Here is a 21,751-nt window from a genome sequence, read left to right on the forward strand (position 1 = left end):
GCCTCAGTGGGAGGCGGCCAAAAAAAATCTAAGACAATCAGTCGCAATCCAAACCACATTTGGAAGTCATTCCAAATTGTGGCAAATTTTAATAAAAGGGTAACTCTCCCCATTTTAGACAAAAAAAATTAATAAAATGGTAAACCTCCCCATTCTAGGACAAAAAAAAAAAAAGGCTGCTAGGGTTACAGGCAGACAAATAAATACAGTGGTACCTCGAGTTTCGAACAGCTCCTAAGCCGAACAATTATGTAAGTGTATTTTTGTAAGTGCTTTTGTAAGTGTATTTTGGGAGTCTGAAACGGACTAATCTAATTTACATTAATCCTTATGGGCACTCGAACAGCCTTCTGGAACGAATTAAGTTCATAACTTGAGGTACCACTGTATAAATGTTTTTTCCTTATGGGGTACAAAATAATGTAGTTTACATGTACTACAACATTGATAGGCACAAAAGAAAGCCACTACTATGCAATGCATTTCGGACAAACTAATCCTAACACTCAAAGAATACTTAGAAATTAGACATAGACTATTAAGTAGGATTTCTTATGTAGGTAACTACAACCATATGTACAATAAGAATATAAGAAAGAAGGAACACTGCAACAGGCCTACTGACCCATGTGAAGCAGGTCCATGCCAGCCCCCCAGCCTAGAACAATGACCACCTAGTCAGGTCACTTCCACTTAAGGAAGGAGCACGGCACCAGATATGGTAGCCCAAGCTAGTCAGGTCCAACACACACCCACCCACATCCACTCGTGTATTTATCCAACCTATTTTTAAAACTACACAACGTCTTAGCGTCTATGACGGTACTTGGGAGTTTGTTCCACTCACCCACAACTCTATTACCAAACCAGTGCTTTCCTATATCCTTCCTGAATCTGAACTTTTCCAACTTGAAGCCATTGCTGCGAGTCCTGTCTTGGCTGGATATTTTCAGCACGTTATTTACATCCCCTTTATTTATTCCTGTTTTCCATTTATACACCTCAATCATATACCCCCTAATTCTATGCCTTTCTAGAGAGTGCAGATTCAGGGCCCTCAGTCTATCCTCATAGGGAAGATTTCTGATACATGGGATCAACTTTATCATCCTCCTCTGTACATTTTCCAGTGCATTTATATCCATTCTGTAATATGGTGACCAGAGCTGTGCAGCATAATCTAAATGAGGCCTAACCAAGGATATATAGAGTTGAAGAACAACCTGAGGGCTTCTATTATTTATACTTCTTGATATTAAGCCAAGGATTCTGTTAGCTTTATTGCGAACACTTATGCACTGTTGTCTTGGTTTCAGATTACTGCTAACCAGAACTCCTAAATCCTTTTTGCAATCAGTAGTACAGCAGGGCCCCACTTATACGGTGGGTTAGGTTCCAGGCTGTCGCCGGAAAGCAGACATCGCCGGAAGGCAGAACGCCATTTTTTCCATTTATAAACATGCACAAATGCCAGACAACAAGTTTACACTAAATTATATTAAGTTAGTAATATAACTAGGCATTAAAAACAAAGTAAAATACATTCACAGTACATTCATTACTTATCTTAAAGTACAGTGGACCCCCGGTTTACGATCACCTCCCAATGTGACCAATTATGTAAGTGTATTTATGTAAGTGCGTTTGTACGTGTATGTTTGGGGGTCTGAAATGGACTAATCTAATTCACAATATTCCTTATGGGAACAAATTCGTTCAGTAATGGCACCTGAACATACTTCTGGAATGAAATAATATCGTAAACCGGGGGTCCACTGTATTTGTAATCTTAATGTAGAGAGGTGAGTAGTACTTATTTGTAAGTCAGGTGTAGGTAGCCCAGGTGTAGGTAGCCCTGGCTCCCCGTCTCATACTTAACCCTTAAACGGTCCAAACGTATATATACGTTTTTTCAACATCTGAAAGTATGTAAAAAAATGTAGATCTTCTTTTTTGTTTTACATTTGAAAACGTGTAAAAGAAACTTTTATCTACATTTATTTTTTATTGTTATACAGTGGACCCCCGCATAACGATGGCATCACATAGCGATTATTTCGCATACCGCTTACTTTAATCGCAAAATTTTTGCCGCGCATACCGATTAAAAACCCGCTCACCGATTTTCGTCCGAGACGCGTCCAATGTGCGCCCTCAGCCAGCCTCACATGTGCCGCCCGTGCCATTGTTTACCAGCCAGCCTCCGCGGTAACATCCAAGCATACACTCGGAATTTTTCGTATTATTACAGTGTTTTCGGTGCTGTTTCTGGAAAATAAGTGACCATGGGCCCCAAGAAAGCTTCTAGTGCCAACCGTACACCAATAAGGGTGAGAATTCCCATTGAAATGAAGAAAGAGATCATTGATAAGTATGAAAGTGGAGTGCGTATCGCCGACCTAGTCAAGTTGTACAAGAAACCCCAATCAACCATCGCTACTATTGTGGGCACCAAAAAGACAATCAAGGAAGCTGTTCTTGCCAAAGGTTTAACTGTGTTTTCGAAACAAAGATCGCAAGTGATGGAAGATGTTGAGAGACTCTTATTGGTGTGGATAAATGAAAAACAGCTAGCAGGAGATAGCGTCTCTCAAGCGATCATATGTGAAAAGGCTAGGAAGTTGCATGAGGATTTAATTAAAAAAATGCCTGCAACTAGTGATGATGTGAGTGAATTTAAGGCCAGCAAAGGTTGGTTTGAGAGATTTAAGAAGCGTAGTGGCATCCATAGTGTGATAAGGCATGGTGAGGCTGCCAGTTCGGACCACAAAGCGGCTGAAAAATATGTGCAGGAATTCAAGGAGTACATAGAAACTGAAGGACTGAAACCTGAACAAGTGTTTAATTGTGATGAAACAGGCCTGTTCTGGAAGAAAATGCCAAGCAGGACCTACATTACTCAGGAGGAAAAGGCACTCCCAGGACATAAGCCTATGAAAGACAGGCTTACTCTTCTCATGTGTGCCAATGCTACTGGTGATTGCAAAGTGAAGCCTTTATTAGTGTATCACTCTGAAACTCCCAGAGCGTTCAGGCAAAAGAATGTCCTCAAGGATAATTTGTGTGTGCTGTGGAGGGCAAACAGTAAGGCATGGGTCACTAGGGAATTTTTCTATAACTGGTTACACCATGCATTTGCCCCCAATGTGAAAGATTACCTAACTGAAAAGAAATTAGAACTTAAGTGCCTCCTGGTGTTAGACAATGCCCCTGGTCATCCTACAGACGTGGCAGAGCGACTTTATGGGGACATGAGCTTCATTAAGGTGAAGTTTTTGCCTCCTAATACCACTCCTCTCCTGCAGCCCATGGACCAGCAGGTTATTTCCAACTTCAAGAAACTGTACACAAAAGCTCTGTTTGAAAGGTGCTTTGTAATGACCTCAGAAACTCAACTGACTCTAAGAGAGTTTTGGAGAGATCACTTTAATATCCTCAATTGTGTAAACCTTATAGGTAAGGCTTGGGAGGAAGTGACTAAGAGGACCTTGAACTCTGCTTGGAAGAAACTGTGGCCAGAATGTGTAGACAAAAGGGATTTTGAAGGGTTTGAGGCTAACCCTGAGAGGATTATGCCAGTTGAGGAATCCATTGTGGCATTGGGAAAGTCCTTGGGGTTGGAGGTTAGTGGGGAGGATGTGGAAGAGTTGGTGGAGGAGGACAATGAAGAACTAACCACTGATGAGCTGATAGATCAACTTCAAGAGCAAGAGGCCAGACCTGGGGAAACTGGTTCAGAGGAGGGGAGAGAGAAATTGAAGAAGTTGCCTACTACAAAGATAAAGGAAATCTGTGCAAAGTGGCTTGAAGTGCAAACCTTCATGGATGAAAATCACCCTCACACAGCTATTGCAAGCCGTGTTGGCAACCTGTACACTGACAATGTTGTGAAACACTTTAGGGAAGTGATAAAGGAACGAGAGGTACAGGCCACTATGGACAGATATCTTGTGCGAAAGAAGTCCAGTGACTCTGAAGCTGGCCCTAGTGGCATTAAAAGAAGAAGGGAAGTAACCCCAGAAAAGGACTTGCTACCTCAAGTCCTAATGGAAGGGGATTCCCCTTCTAAACAGTAAGAAGATAATGCTCTCCCCTCCTCCCATCCCATCAATCATCACCAGATCTTCAATAAAAGTAAGTGTCATGTAAGTGTGCATGCCTTTTTCAGTTTGTGTGTATTAAAATTAACATTTCATGTGGTAAAAAAAATTTTTTTTCATACTTTTGGGTGTCTTGCACGGATTAATTTTATTTCCATTATTTCTTATGGGGAAAATTCATTCACATAACGATTATTTCGCATAACAATTACCCCTCTTGCACGGATTAAAATCGTTAACCGGGGGTCCACTGTATTTGAAATTTTTTTATTTTATTATCACACTGGCCGATTCCCACCAAGGCAGGGTGGCCCGAAAAAGAAAAACTTTCACCATCATTCACTCCATCACTGTCTTGTCAGAAGGGTGCTTTACACTACAGTTTTTAAACTGCAACATTAACACCCCTCCTTCAGAGTGCAGGCACTGTACTTCCCATCTCCAGGACTCAAGTCCGGCCTGCCGGTTTCCCTGAACCCCTTCATAAATGTTACTTTGCTCACACTCCAACAGCACGTCAAGTATTAAAAACCATTTGTCTCCATTCACTCCTATCAAACACGCTCATGCATGCCTGCTGGAAGTCCAAGCCCCTCGCACACAAAACCTCCTTTACCCCCTCCCTCCAACCTTTCCTAGGCCGACCCCTACCCCGCCTTCCTTCCACTACAGACTGATACACTCTTGAAGTCATTCTGTTTCGCTCCATTCTCTCTACATGTCCGAACCACCTCAACAACCCTTCCTCAGCCCTCTGGACAACAGTTTTGGTAATCCCGCACCTCCTCCTAACTTCCAAACTACGAATTCTCTGCATTATATTCACACCACACATTGCCCTCAGACATGACATCTCCACTGCCTCCAGCCTTCTCCTCGCTGCAACATTCATCACCCATGCTTCACACCCATATAAGAGCGTTGGTAAAACTATACTCTCATACATTCCCCTCTTTGCCTCCAAGGACAAAGTTCTTTGTCTCCACAGACTCCTAAGTGCACCACTCACTCTTTTTCCCTCATCAATTCTATGATTCACCTCATCTTTCATAGACCCATCCGCTGACACGTCCACTCCCAAATATCTGAATACGTTCACTTCCTCCATACTCTCTCCCTCCAATCTGATATCCAATCTTTCATCACCTAATCTTTTTGTTATCCTCATAACCTTACTCTTTCCTGCATTCACCTTTAATTTTCTTCTTTTGCACACCCTACCAAATTCATCCACCAATCTCCACAACTTCTCTTCAGAATCTCCCAAGAGCACAGTGTCATCAGCAAAGAGCAGCTGTGACAACTCCCACTTTGTGTGTGATTCTTTATCTTTTAACTCCACACCTCTTGCCAAGACCCTCGCATTTACTTCTCTTACAACCCCATCTATAAATATATTAAACAACCACGGTGACATCACACATCCTTGTCTAAGGCCTACTTTTACTGGGAAATAATTTCCCTCTTTCCTACATACTCTAACTTGAGCCTCACTATCCTCGTAAAAACTCTTCACTGCTTTCAGTAACCTACCTCCTACACCATACACTTGCAACATCTGCCACATTGCCCCCCTATCCACCCTGTCATACGCCTTTTCCAAATCCATAAATGCCACAAAGACCTCTTTAGCCTTATCTAAATACTGTTCACTTATATGTTTCACTGTAAACACCTGGTCCACACACCCCCTACCTTTCCTAAAGCCACCTTGTTCATCTGCTATCCTATTCTCCGTCTTACTCTTAATTCTTTCAGTTATAACTCTACCATACACTTTACCAGGTATACTCAACAGACTTATCCCCCTATAATTTTTGCACTCTCTTTTATCCCCTTTGCCTTTATACAAAGGAACTATGCAAGCTCTCTGCCAATCCCTAGGTACCTTACCCTCTTCCATACATTTATTAAATAATTGCACCAACCACTCCAAAACTATATCCCCACCTGCTTTTAACATTTCTATCTTTATCCCATCAATCCCGGCTGCCTTACCCCCTTTCATTTTACCTACTGCCTCACGAACTTCCCCCACACTCACAACTGGCTCTTCCTCACTCCTACAAGATGTTATTCCTCCTTGCCCTATACACGAAATCACAGCTTCCCTATCTTCATCAACATTTAACAATTCCTCAAAATATTCCCTCCATCTTCCCAATACCTCTAACTCTCCATTTAATAACTCTCCTCTCCTATTTTTAACTGACAAATCCATTTGTTCTCTAGGCTTTCTTAACTTGTTAATCTCACTCCAAAACTTTTTCTTATTTTCAACAAAATTTGTTGATAACATCTCACCCACTCTCTCATTTGCTCTCTTTTTACATTGCTTCACCACTCTCTTAACCTCTCTCTTTTTCTCCATATACTCTTCCCTCCTTGCATCACTTCTACTTTGTAAAAACTTCTCATATGCTAACTTTTTCTCCCTTACTACTCTCTTTACATCATCATTCCACCAATCGCTCCTCTTCCCTCCTGCACCCACTTTCCTGTAACCACAAACTTCTGCTGAACACTCTAACACTACATTTTTAAACCTACCCCATACCTCTTCGACCCCATTGCCTATGCTCTCATTAGCCCATCTATCCTCCAATAGCTGTTTATATCTTACCCTAACTGCCTCCTCTTTTAGTTTATAAACCTTCACCTCTCTCTTCCCTGATTCCTCTATTCTCCTTGTATCCCATCTACCTTTTACTCTCAGTGTAGCTACAACTAGAAAGTGATCTGATATATCTGTGGCCCCTCTATAAACATGTACATCCTGAAGTCTACTCAACAGTCTTTTATCTACCAATACATAACCCAACAAACTACTGTCATTTATCCCTACATCATATCTTGTATACTTATTTATCCTCTTTTTCTTAAAATATGTATTACCTATAACTAAACCCCTTTCTATACAAAGTTCAATCAAAGGGCTCCCATTATCATTTACACCTGGCACCCCAAACTTACCTACCACACCCTCTCTAAAAGTTTCTCCTACTTTAGCATTCAGGTCCCCTACCACAATTACTCTCTCACTTGGTTCAAAGGCTCCTATACATTCACTTAACATCTCCCAAAATCTCTCTCTCTCCTCTGCATTCCTCTCTTCTCCAGGTGCATACACGCTTATTATGACCCACTTCTCGCATCCAACCTTTACTTTAATCCACATAATTCTTGAATTTACACATTCATGTTCTCTTTTCTCCTTCCATAACTGATCATTTAACATTACTGCTACCCCTTCCTTTGCTCTAACTCTCTCAGATACTCCAGATTTAATCCCATTTATTTCCCCCCACTGAAACTCTCCTACCCCCTTCAGCTTTGTTTCGCTTAGGGCCAGGACATCCAACTTCTTTTCATTCATAACATCAGCAATCATCTGTTTCTTGTCATCCGCACTACATCCACGCACATTTAAGCATCCCAGTTTTATAAAGTTTTTCTTCTTCTCTTTTTTAGTAAATGTCTACAGGAGAAGGGGTTACTAGCCCATTGCTCCCGGCATTTTAGTCGCCTCATACGACACGCATGGCTTACGGAGGAACGATTCTTTTCCACTTCCCCATGGACAATAGAAGAAATAAAGAAGAACAAGAGCTATTTAGAAAAAGGAGAAAAACCTAGATGTATGTATATATATATATATATGCATGTGCGTGTCTGTGAAGTGTGACCAAAGTGTAAGTAGGAGTAGCAAGATATCCCTGTTATCTAGCGTGTTTATGAGACAGAAAAAGAAACCAGCAATCCTACCATCACGCAAAACAGTTACAGGTTTTTGTTTCACAGTCATCTGGCAGGACGGTAGTACTTCCCTGGGTGGTTGCTGTCTACCAACCTACTACCTATTTGAAAATATGTAAAAAAAAGTAGATCTACTTTTGTAGCAATACGAATTTGAACGTCGATCTGTTTGGACCGTTTAAGGGTTAATATACGATATTTAAAACATCCCAGAGAGTTAAAATACACATACAGTACACTCACTATTTACCTTAAAATATGTGTAGTCTTAATATAGGAAGAGAGGTGAGTAGTATTTATTTGTAGGAAGTCAGTGTAGGTAGCTGGTAGGTGTAGCCCAGGCGGGCTACCTACACCATGGCCCAGAGCCATATTATTAGTATCGACATACCTTGTTCACTGAATTTAATCGTTTCTAACAATTACCTTTAGATGCCATCATAAACGAAGGGAGATGTAATGAATAATTCATGCCGAAAACTGTAAACAAAAGCGGAGTGGGGGAGTGACTGGGCCAAACGCAGATTCATACACGTTTTCTCTGATGGCTGAGCAGAGAAAACATAATGCTGTCCCTCCGCCCAGCTACCACACAGGTCCACAAGTATTATTATCAGAGCACGTATAAAATATGCAATAAATGCCAGACAACAAGTTTACACTAACTTATATTTAGTTAGCAACAGAAATAGGCATTAAAAACACAATAAAAAGGTAAGATACACACAGAGTACACTTATTACTTACCTTAAAATATTAATATTAATGTGTGAGAGGTGAGTGGCAGGGTGTTTATTGTATAAAATTAGAATGGCACACCATCATCCTCTAACTTGGCACTTAAAGCAAGAGTCTTACGACTCCTCTTTTTATCACAGCTAACCTTAGACGCCATCGTCAATGGGAGGCAACTAGTTAACGAAAGAGTAAACGAGAGAGAGAACGATATACAGAGTTCAGACAATGTAAGAATACAAACTGAACAGGTAGTGGGTGATCACTTGGTCAGGCGAAATAAATGCGTATTAATACGTGTCTACTTTTAGTTCATTCACGTACGTTTGTAAGAGTTTGTAAAACATTTGCCTCAATATTTTTTTTATTATAATAATAATTACCTCACAATACAAATACTCTTACACTGTGTACAAGTTGTACAAGTTAGTATAGAATAAATAAACAGCAACACACCATTTTTAGATTGAATGAACATATCATTATTATTATTATTATTATTATTATTATAATGAAAAGCACTAAACCCACAAGGGTCATGAATTGCTATATATAGAGTGAAGGCATACGAAAAGAATATTTTTCAACAGTTACCCCCCAGTTTGACTAGAGAAAACGTAATTCTTCCGACACCACACACAACTGCTTTGTAAACAAATCTCATATTTACGTAAATTTTTATTCTGTGAGTGTATTTATCATGTTTATATGCTATGTAACAGGTTTCATATATAATTTTGAGGAAATTATCATAGACGGATTAATGAAAATGCCTATATTAATTTAAAATAAGATATTTAATGTGCCCAAGAGTGATTATTATTATGTAGTATTGGTGTCATGAGTAGAGAGACTTAGTGATTTTAATGTGTACCTGCACACCAGCACAGTGTGTAAGTATATTTAGATACAGGTACACATAAGTATAATTATCAGAGTACATATAAAATACGCAGTAACTTTAAAACACTTGAAATTTTAGAAAGTTTCCTGACATAATAGATGTGGCCACGAAGAATGTAAACAAACCGGGTGGGGCGCGCCGTATTTGAAAGACCGCTTGCCGTATAGCAAATTTTGGTCATAATTTGACATCGCCATATTAGCAGAACGCCGTAAGGCAAAACACCGTAAAGTGGGGCCCTACTGTATTAAGATCTAAATTATTCAGTTTATAAGTGGCATGGTTATTGTCCTGTCCAACATTTAGCACTTTGCATTTTCTTTCTTTCAATACACCAGCTGTATCCCACCCAGGCAGGGTGGCCCAAAAAGAAAAACGAAAGTTTCTCTTTTTAAATTTAGTAATTTATACAGGAGAAGGGGTTACTAGCCCCTTGCTCCCGGCATTTTAGCCGTCTCTTACAACACGCATGGCTTACGGAGGAAGAATTCTGTTCCACTTTCCCATGGAGATAAGAGGAAATAAACAAGAACAAGAACTAGAAAGAAAATAGAAGAAAACCCAGAGGGGTGTGTATATATATGCTTGTATATGTATGTGTAGTGTGACCTAAGTGTAAGTAGCAAGACATACCTGAAATCTTGCATGTTTATGAGACAGACAAAAGACACCAGCAATCCTACTATCATATAAAACAATTACAGGCTTTCGTTTTACACTCACTTGGCATTTGTCTATATTAAACTGCATCTGCCACTTCTCCAACCACTGCATCAGTCTATTCAAATCATCCTGGAGTGCACTAATGTCCTCAACAGAATGAATTGGACGGCCTATATTGGTGTCATCAGCAAATTTGGTTATGTCGCTATTTATTCCCTCATCTATATCATTTATGTAAATTGTAAACAACAAGGGACCCAACACTGACCCCTGCAGAACACCGCTTGTGATGTGCCCCCATTCTGATTTCTCCCCATTTATGCAAACTCTTTGCTGCCTATTTGTCAACCACGTCTCTACCCAGGAAAAAATTTCTCCTCCTATTCCGTGTGCCTTAAATGTCCTCAAAAGTCTCTAATGTGGAACTCATCGAAAGCCTTACTGAAGTCCATATACACAATATCATATTCATTACCATGATCTACCTCCTCAAACACCTTAGCAAAAAAAGTTAGTAAATTCGTAAGACAGGAATGCCCCTTGGTAAAACCGTGTTGAGATTCATTTATCAATTTATGCCTATCAAGATGGCTACGAATTGCCTCGGCAATTATTGATTCCATAAATTTTCCCACTATGGAGGTAAGGCTTATTGGTCTATAGTTCGAAGCTAAGGACCTGTCACCTGCCTTGTAAATAGGTATTACATTTGCAATTTTCCACTTATCAGGCACTATGCCAGTTTGTAGTGATATGTTGAAAAGATTAGCCAAGGGTTTGCAAAGTTCCTCTTTACATTCCTTTAAAACCCTTGCAAACAATTCATCAGGACCTGGGGATTTGTTAGGTTTTAATTTCTCTATTTATCTGAGGACCATGTCACTAGTTACTGCAATCGTGCATAGTTTATTATTGTCCTGTTCTACATAAATTATTAATTCTGGAATTTTGCTAGTATCTTCCTGAGTAAAGACTGAGAGGAAGTAAGAACTGAAAATTTCACACATTCCTATCACTGCCAGTGATCTGACCTGAGCTACTCTTAGGTGGGCCTATCCTGTCTCTAATCTTACTTCTGTATACTTGAAAGAACCCTTTTGGGTTAGTCTTCGAATTCTTTGCGACCTTAGCCTCATAATCCCCTTTTGCTTTTCTTATTCCTTTTTTTATTTCTCTCTTTAACTGAATACAGTGGACCCCCGGTTAACGATATTTTTTCACTCCATAAGTATGTTCAGGTGCCAGTACTGACCGAATTTATTCCCATAAGGAATATTGTGAAGTAGATTAGTCCATTTCAGACCCCCAAACATACACGTACAAACGCACTTACATAAATACACTAACATAATTGGTCGCATTCGGAGGTAATCGTTATGCGGGGGTCCACTGTATATTGATTTCTTAACTGCCCTTCCCCTCTTTTGATACACCTATATATGCCAAAGGTAGCTAGTGAACAAATGGTACCATTGTTAAACGTGAATAATTCAAACGTCTCCACATAAGGTAAGGAGGCCAAGAGTCACAGGAAATAGCCACAAGACAAATGTGGACTGAGAAAATGGAAAACTGTTAATGGGCCTGGGATTAAACGGAATTTCAACAATAATGATCAGGATAGTGAATAAATCAGCAAAAAAACATTACATGTATAATATTTAGTGGGGTCATCTGAATTGTGATGTCCATGCACATCTGGCATGCACATCTTTTTTTTTGGGGGGTGTTACTCTACTTCAATGGGAGAGAGATGTTTTAGAAAATAAATCAGAAAATAAAACTGTGTTGTGGAATTCCATTGGATGTCAGACAACCAGTGAAAAATGTTTAGCTTGAATCTGAAGTATATTACCATCTAACATTAATGCAGTGGCACAGTTTTAACCCTTTCAGGGTCGACAGGCCCTCTCCCAGACTTGTTCTCAGGGTCGACAGATTTTCAAAAAAAAAAAAAAATAATTTTTTCTCATGAAAAGATAATCTTTTCCTGATCATAATGACACCAAAAGTATGAAATTTGATGGAAAACTTACGGAATTATGCTCTCCCAAAGTTAGCGGTCTCAATGATGTTTACGCATCGGCGATTTTGCCCACTTTGAGCCCTATTTTCGGCCAATTCCAGTGTACTAGTCGACAAAAATCATAACTATTTCGCTAGAACTCCATTTTTTTTATCGAATGAGTACAAGAAACCACCCATTCACTGATTTCAACTATCCAATACAGTGGTCAGAATTTAGCAATTTTGTCAATTTCACACAAATTTCAAAAGATGCCAATTTCCAAATAGGGTCCAGAATAAACAAGAAAGACATTCCTGGCACTAAAATAACATTTCCTCTGTTCATTAGTCATGTCCCCATGCCCCTCTTACATTCTTTTGTTTTTCACTTTGAATTTTTATTCTCACAAAAAATAGAAGATTTACTGTTATGCAGACTACTGCATTAGTGTAGAAATGGTATAAATAATAACAGCGCACTTGTGAAAGAATATCAGACTCACCAGTTGACGTGTATTGGATGCGTAGCATGATTTGTTTACTTTTGAAATTTGGCAAAAATCAAAGATTTCTGCCACCTTGAACTCAATTTCAAGGTACTTTTCATTGTAAAATCAATCAAAATCGTCTTAATTTCTGTAATATGTCTTCCATTCTATAAAATGAGACCAGGAAAATTAGAATACCATCATAAATACATTACGAAAATACAGTGCAAAGTCGCTGTTTTAAACCAAAAACACTGTCAAAGTTTTTTTTTCTCATTACGCACTGTGTGCTGCAGGATTTTTTTTATACTGCACACACTGACCACATAGACCCATTCTTTCATGTGTAGGCCTACCAGCTTTCTCTCACTAGATTTGAGGGCGCTAGAATTTAGGCATACTAGTACGTCAAAAACCCTGGTGCGTAAGCCGTACTAGTACGTCAGAAACCCTGAAAGGGTTACAGCAACTTGACAATATATTATTCAATGCTTGCTGTATATAGTTTTCCAGGTAAATAAAATACCACAACCAGAGGCGATATTTTTAGCAACCTCTTAACTCAACAAACTGCAGATATTAATACACATTAGAGATATTAACCCTTAAATGGTCCAAACGTATATATACGTTTTTTCAACATCTGAAAGTATATAAAAAAATGTAGATCTTCTCTTTTGTTTTACATTTGAAAAACCTGCAAAAAAACTTTCATCTACATTATTTTTTTGTTATATTTGAAAATATTTAAAAAAAAGTAGATCTACTTTTGTAGCACTATGAATTTGAACGTCGATTTATTTGGACCATTTAACCCTTTGAGGGTCGACAGGCCCTCTCCGAAACTCGTTCTCAGGGTCGGCCAAATTTAAAAAAAAAAAAAAATTATTTTCTCTTATGAAAAGATAGAGAATCTTTCCCCGATCATAAAGACACCAAACGTTTGAAATTTGATAGAAAACTTACGGAATTATGCTCTCGCAAAGTTAGCGGTCTCAGCGATGTTTACGCATCGGCGATTTTGCCCACTTTGAGCCCCATTTTCGGCCAATTTCACTGTACTAGTCGACAAAAAACATGAATATTTCGCTAGAACTACATTTTTTCTATCGAATGGGTGCAAGAAACCACTCATTTATGAAATTCAACTATCCAGTACAGTGGTCAGAATTTAGCAATTTTGCCAATTTCACACAAATTTCAAAAGATGCCAATTTCCGAATAGGGTCCAGAATAAACAAGAAAGACATTCCTGGCACTAAAATGACATTTCCTCTAGTCATTAGTCATGTCTCAAGGCCCCTCTTATATTCTTTTGCTTTCCACTTTGAATTTTTATTTTCACAAAAAATATAAGATTTACTGTTATGCAGACTACTGCATTAGTGTAAAAAATGGTATAAATATTATTGTTGCACTTGTGAAAGAATATTAGACTCACCAGTTGACGTGTATTGCACGCTTGGCACGATTTGTTTACTTTTGAAGTTTGGTAAAAATCGAACATTTCTGCTACTTTGAGCTCAATTTCAAGGCACCTTTCATTGTAAAACCAGTCAAAATCATCTCAATTTCTGTAATATGTCTTCCATTCTATAAAATGAGACCAAGAAAACTAGAATACAACAATAAATACCATACAAAAATACACTGCAAAGTCGCTGATTTATTCAAAAAAAGTGGTCAAAGTTTTTTTTTTCTCATTATGCACTGTGTGCTGAAGGATTTTTTTTAGACTGTGCACACTGACCACATAGACCCATTCTTTCATATGAAGGCCTACCAGCTTTCTCCCACTAGATTTGAGGCCGCTAGAATTTATGAGTACTAGTACGTCAAAAACCCCTACGCGTAAAACGTACTAGTACGACGAAAACCCTCAAAGGGTTAAGGGTTAATGTACGGTACATGAAAGATATTAATACACATTAGAGATACAGTTTTTTAACCCTTTGAGGGTCGACAGGCCCTCTCCGAAACTCGTTCTCAGGGTCGGCCAAATTTAAAAAAAAAAAAAAATGATTTTCTCTTATGAAAAGATAGAGAATCTTTTCCCGATCATAACGACACCAAAAGTTTGAAATTTGATAGAAAACTTACGGAATTATGCTCTCGCAAAGGTAGCGGTCTCGGCGATGTTTACGCATCGGCGATTTTGCCCACTTTGAGCCCCATTTTCGGCCAATTTCACTGTACTAGTCGACAAAAAACATGAATATTTCGCTAGAACTCCATTTTTCTATCGAATGGGTGCAAGAAACCACCCATTTATAAATTCAACTATCCAGTACAGTGGTCAGAATTTAGCAATTTTGCCAATTTCACACAAATTTCAAAAGATGCCAATTTCCGAATAGGGTCCAGAATAAACAAGAAAGACATTCCTGGCACTAAAATGACATTTCCTCTAGTCATTAGTCACGTCTCAAGGCCCCTCTTATATTCTTTTGCTTTCCACATTGAATTTTTATTCTCACAAAAAATATAAGATTTACTGTTATGCAGACTACTGCATTAGTGTAAAAAGTGGTATAAATATTATTGGTGCACTTGTGAAAGAATATTAGACTCACCAGTTGACGTGTATGGCACGCTTGGCACGATTTGTTTACTTTTGAAGTTTGGTAAAAATCGAACATTTCTGCTACTTTGAGCTCAATTTCAAGGCACCTTTCATTGTAAAACCAGTCAAAATCATCTCAATTTCCGTAATATGTCTTCCATTCTATAAAATGAGACCAAGAAAACTAGAATACAACAATAAATACCATACAAAAATACACTGCAAAGTCGCTGATTTATTAAAAAAAAATGGTCAAAGTTTTTTTTTTCTCATTATGCACTGTGTGCTGCAGGATTTTTTTTAGACTGTGCACACTGACCACATAGACCCATTCTTTCATATGAAGGCCTACCAGCTTTCTCCCACTAGATTTGAGGCCGCTAGAATTTATGAGTACTAGTACGTCAAAAACCCCTACGCGTAAGACGTACTAGTACGACGAAAACCCTCAAAGGGTTAAACCCACCAGCTGTCTCCCACCCAGGCAGGATGACCCAAAAAAAAGAAGAAATGACTTTCTCTCCTTATATATATATATATATATATAACTGATACAGGAGAAGGGAGTTACTAGCCCCTTGTTTAGGAGTACATATTATTTTTTTTTTTCAACAAGTCAGCCGTCTCCACCGAGGCAGGGTGACCCAAAAAAGAAAGAAAATACCCAAAAAGAAAATAGTTTCATCATCATTCAACACTTTCACCACACTCACACATTATCACTGTTTTTGCAGAGGTGCTCAGAACACAACAGCTTAGAAGCATATACATATAAAGATACATAACATATCCCTCCAAACTGCCAATATCCCAAACCCCTCCTTTAAAGTGCAGGCATTGTACTTCCCATTTCCAGGACTCAAGTCCGGCTATATAAAAATAACCGGTTTCCCTGAATCACTTCACTAAATATTACCCTGCTCACACTCCAACAGCTCATCAGGTCCCAAATACCATTTGTCTCCATTAACTCCTATCTAACACGCTCATGCATGTTTGCTGGAAGTCCAAGCCCCTCGCCCACAAAACCTCCTTTACCCCCTCCCTCCAACCTTTTCGAGGACGACCCCTACCCCACCTTCCTTCCCCTACAGATTTATACGCTCTCCATATTATTCTACTTTGATCCATTCTCTCTAAATGACCAAACTACCTCAACCTCTCTTCAGCCCTCTGACTAATAAAGTGGACCCTCGCCTAACGATGACATCGCATAATGTTAAATCTGCCTAGCGATACATTTTAACGCAAAAATTTTGCCTCGCCTAGCGCTAAAAAACTCGCTCAACGCGATTCGTCTGAGACACGTCCACGTGTGGCCTGAGCCAGCCTCACTTGTTCCGTGGGTGGCAGTGTTTACAAGCCAGCCTCCGCGGTCACATCCAAGCATACAATCGGAACATTTCGTATTATCACACCGTTTTTAGTGATTTCACCTGCAAAATAAGTGACCATGGGCCCCAAGAAAGCTTCTAGTGCCAACCCTACAGGAATAAGGGCGAGAATTACTATGGATATGAAGAAAGAGATCATTGCTAAGTATGAAAGTGGAGTGCGTGTCTCCGAGCTGGCCAGGTTGTAAAGCAAACCCCAATCAACCATCGCTACAATTGTGGCCAAGAAAACGGCAATCAAGGAAGCTGTTCTTGCCAAAGGTGCAACTTTGCTTTCGAAACAAAGATCGCAAGTGATAGAAGTTGTTGAGAGACTCTTATTGGTGTGGATAAACGAAAAACAGATAGCAGGAGATAGCATCTCTCAAGCGATCATATGTGAAAAGGCTAGGAAGTTGCATGACGATTTAATTAGAAAAATGCCTGCAACTAGTGGTGATGTGAGTAAATTTAAGGCCAGCAAAGGTTGGTTTGAGAGATTTAAGAATCGTAGTGGCATACATAGTGTGATAAGGCATGGTGAGGCTGCCAGTTCGGACCACAAAGCAACTGAAAAATATGTGCATGAATTCAAGGAGTACATAGAGGCTGAAGGATTGAAACCTGAACAAGTGTTTAATTGTGACGAAACAGGCCTGTTTTGGAAGAAAATGCCAAGCAGGACCTACATTACTGAGGAGGAAAAGGCATTCCCAGGACATAAGCCTATGAAAGACAGGCTTACTCTGTTGATGTGTGCCAATGTTAGCGGTGATTGCAAACTGAAGCCTTTATTGGTGTATCACTCTGAAACTCCCAGAGCGTTCAGGCAAAAGAATATCCTCAAGGCTAATTTGTGTGTGCTGTGGAGGGCAAACAGTAAGGCATGGGTCACTAGGGACTTTTTCTATGACTGGTTACACCATGCATTTGCCCCCACTGTGAAAAATTACCTAATTGAAAAGAAATTTGGCCTAAAGTGCCTCCTGGTATCAGACAACGCTCCTGGTCATCCTTCAGACGTGGCAGAGCGACTTTCTGCAGACATGAGCTTCATTAAGATCAAGTTTTTGCCTCCTAATACCACTCCTTTCCTGCAGCCCATGGACCAGCAGGTCATTGCAAACTTCAAAAAACTGTACACAAAAGCTCTGTTTGAAAGGTGCTTTGTAGTGACCTCAGAAACTCAATTGACTCTAAGAGAGTTTTGGAGAGATCACTTTAATATCCTCAATTGTGTAAACCTTATAGGTAAGGCTTGGGAGGGAGTGACTAAGAGGACCTTGAACTCTGTTTAGAAGAAACTGTGGCCAGAATGTGTAGACAAAAGGGATTTTGAAGGATTTGAGGCTAACCCTGAGAAGCGTATGCCAGTTGAGGAATCCACTGTGGCATTGGGAAAGTCCTTAGGGTTGGAGGTTAGTGGGGAGGATGTGGAAGAGTTGGTGGAGGAGGACAATGAAGAACTAACCACTGATGAGCTGCTAGATCATCTTCAACAGCAAGAGGCCACACCTGAGGAAACTGCTTCGGAGGAGGGGAGAGAGAAATTGAAGAAGTTGCCTACTTCAAAGATTAAGGAAATGTGTGCAATGTGGCTTAAAGTGCAAACCTTTTTTGATGAAAGTCACCCTCACACAGCTATTGCAAGCTGTGCTGGTGACTATTACACTGACAATGTTGTGAACCACTTTAGGAAAGTCACAAAGGAACGAGAGGTACAGGCCTCTATGGACAGATATGTTGTGCAACAGAAGTCCAGTGACTCTCAAGCTGGTCCTAGTGGCATTAAAAGAAGAAGGGAAGTAACCCCGGAAAAGGACTTGCTACCTCAAATTCTAATGGAAGGGGATTCCCCTTCTGAACACTAAGACCATTCACACTCTCCCCTCCTCCCATCCCATCAATCATCACCAGATCTTCAATAAAGGTAAGTGTCATGTAACTGTGCATGTCTTCTTCAGTTTGTGTGTATTAAAATTAATATTTCATGTGGAAAAAAAAAAAATTCATACTTTGGGGTGTCAGGAACGGATTAATTTGATTTCCATTATTTCTTATGGGGAAAATTAATTCGCCTAACGATAATTTCGCCTAACGTTGAGCTCTCAGGAACGGATTATTAGCGTTAGGCGAGGGTCCACTGTACTTTTATTAACTCCACACCTTCTCCCAATTTCCACACTCCGAATTTTCTGCATAATATTCACACCACACACTGCCCTTAGACAGGACATCTCCATTGCCTCCAACCACCTCCTCACTGCAGCATTTACAACCCAAGCTTCACATATTAATGTAACTCCAAAATCTTAAGACATGTCAAAGACATTAATGAATATCAGAGAATACATGATATACTCACCTGACGTTAGCGGCTTTTTCACCAATAACGAACAGAGTCGGAGTTCGGCAATCCAGGAGGGGATCGTCAGCCTCGCCACGCTTGCCAGATGCCCCTGTCATAGGATACCCCAGACAAATATTGGCAGTCACAGTCTCAAGCATTGACACCTAGGCATTAGAAACAATGTGAAACAAATATGTGAAAACAAACTTTATGCAGTATTACATGTAATAAAATACTGTTAAGCACAAAAGAAAGCCACTAACATGCTGCGCATTTTGGCCAGACTAATCCTAATGCTTACAGACTTAAGAACTAGAATTTTTTAAATGTACAAAAGTGATGTAGCTAAGTGAACAATAGTACAATTTTATGTACTGTATTTTATGTTAAATAAGATGCTGCGGAGTCGAGGACTCCTCTCCCAATTCTGATTGTCTAAACTAAAAAAAAAAAAAAAAAAACAATAGTTTGGCTTCCAAGATGCTGAGTAAATTTTCAAAGCTTATCTGGGGAAAAAACAGCATCTTCACTGCAGTAAAACACGGTATGCATTTTTATGCGATCGTTGTGTGCATGTACTATAATGGCTGCAGCTACTAAACAGTGATGTTACAAGAGGTGTATAGAGCATAAATTAATTAAAGCTTGGCACAAGATGATCCGAGTGCAATGCTGATTATCCACATACAGTGGACCCTCGACCAATGCTGGCATCATCTAACGATAAAATCGCCTAATGATGCATTTCTGCGTAAAAAAATTGGCTCGACCAATGGTGAAAAACTCAGGTAAGGACATTCGCCCTGAACGCATCTGCCTTCCGCCAACTAGCCTGAGCGCCTCAGCTGCCCTGCCTTCAGCTAGTGTGCCATTGTTTACAAGCCAGGATGGATGGTTCTACAGATACATGAGATATATTTTGTATTATTCCATTGTTTTTAGTGCTTGTAACCGCTAAATAAGCCATCACGGGCCCAAAAAAAGCTTCTAGTGCCAACCCTAAGGTAAAAAGGGTGAGAAATACTATCGAAATACTATCGTACCACGGTCAGCTGCTGCTGCACCACCATCAGCTGCTGCTGTACCACTGTCAGCTGCTGCTGTACCATGGTCAGCTGTTGCTCCACCACCGTCAGCTGTACTACTCAAAGATGTGGAGAGAATTTTGTTGGTGTGGCTTAATGAGAAACAATTATCCAAGAAACAATTAACCCCAGAGGGTTAACCACCCAGGATAACCCGAGAAAGTCAGTGCATCATTGAGGACTGTCTAACTTATTTCCATTGGGGTCCTTAATCTTGTCCCCCAGGATGCGACCAACACCAGTCGACTAACACCCAGGTGAACAGGAAAACATGCCTGGAACTAGTGCTCATATTGGTGAATTTAAGGCCAGCTAAGGTTGGTTTGAGAGATTTAAGAATCGTAGTGGCATACACAGTGTGATAAGGCATGGCGAAGCTGAAAAATTCCAACCACAACCAGTGTTCATTTGTGACGAAACAGGCCTGTTCTGGAAGAAAATGCCAAACAGGACCTACATTACTCAGGAGGAAAAGGCACTCCCCAGACACAAGCCTATGAAAGACAGGCTAACTCTCATGTTCTGTTGTAATGTTAGTGGGGATTGCAAAGTGAAACCTTTACTCATGTATCACTCTGAAAATCCCAGAGTGTTCAAGAAAAACAGTGTCTCATCACTCATCAATACTCTTTAATAAAGGTAAGTGTCATTTTAGCATTTGTTTATGTAGTTCTTGTGCATGTCTCATTGTTTTCTTTGTAGGGAAATGTATATTTCATGAAAAAAAAAAATTAATACTTTTGGCTGTCTGAAACGGATTAATTGGATTTCCATTATTTCTTATGGGGAAAATTAATTTGACTAACGATAAATTCGGCTAAGAACAAGCTCTCTGGAACGGATTAATATCATTGGTCGAGGGTCCACTGTAGTTGCTTCCAGCAGCCCACAGCCCTACACAGCCATCACAACATGGCTAATCTGACACCGTCTGAAGGTACCAGTCTGGCTTCTGCTAAAAAAAGAATCATGTACCACTGTTTAAAGAATATTTTTGGTATCACATATTCAGGAATGCTAGCCTCTGCTGTCCTTAGGCCTACTGTACTCTCAAAACATGGCGCTCTCCCTTCGCCCATCAAGAAATCCCTGATAGGGTAAGTGGCTTGCACTTGAGTAGCAAAAAAGTGCCCACTTACCACCTTGTTTCCATTTTTTTTAATACACTGGTCATTTGTCACTGAGACAGGGTGACCCCAAAAAAGAAGAAACATTTTCATCATCACTCACTCCATCAATGTCTTGCCAGAGGCATGCCATTACTACAGTTCAAAAACTGCAACACATCCAAGCAATGGTCGAAAAAGTGAGGGGTGATCAAGTGTGACAACTCGGTTTGAAAACAAGTACAGTGGTACTCAAGTTACGAACTTAATTTGTTCCAGAAGGCCATTCAAGTGCCAATACCGAATGAATTTGTTCCCATAAGAAATAATGTAAATTAGATTAGTCCTTTTCAGACCCCCAAAAATACACTTACAAAAGCACTTACAAAAATACACTTACATAATTGTTTGAGTTGGGAGCTGTTCAAAACTCGAGGTACCACTGTATTTTATTCCAAATAGTTTCGCCTACACAGCAAGATGCATTGCTTAAAATGTGATCAAGCATCAACACAGGCTTCTCTCTCCTATTTGCAAGGATGAAATTAGATGATATTATGGTCTGGACCAGACCATTATCACTCTTGTTTCTGAAGATGGACCGGGATGCACTGAAACATC

General features: G+C 39.7%; 1 protein-coding gene across 8 annotated transcripts in view; it reads right to left on the reverse strand.

Moving 5' to 3' along the window:
• Nucleotides 1–21,751, reverse strand: part of Rcd1 (Reduction in Cnn dots 1) — a 130,250-nt gene that overhangs the window by 69,621 nt on the left and 38,878 nt on the right. For all 8 annotated transcript variants that reach the window (XR_011393737.1, XM_070098370.1, XM_070098371.1 and 5 more), the window contains one exon: nucleotides 18,955–19,103. Coding sequence is in view for 7 of the 8 variants with exons in the window: in XM_070098370.1 (XP_069954471.1) it covers nucleotides 18,955–19,103 (149 nt within the window). In the remaining variant the exon portion in view is untranslated. The remainder of the gene's footprint in view (nucleotides 1–18,954; nucleotides 19,104–21,751) is intronic.

This window comes from Cherax quadricarinatus, chromosome 62, assembly GCF_038502225.1.
Source record: "Cherax quadricarinatus isolate ZL_2023a chromosome 62, ASM3850222v1, whole genome shotgun sequence".
Lineage (NCBI taxonomy): Eukaryota > Metazoa > Arthropoda > Malacostraca > Decapoda > Parastacidae > Cherax > Cherax quadricarinatus.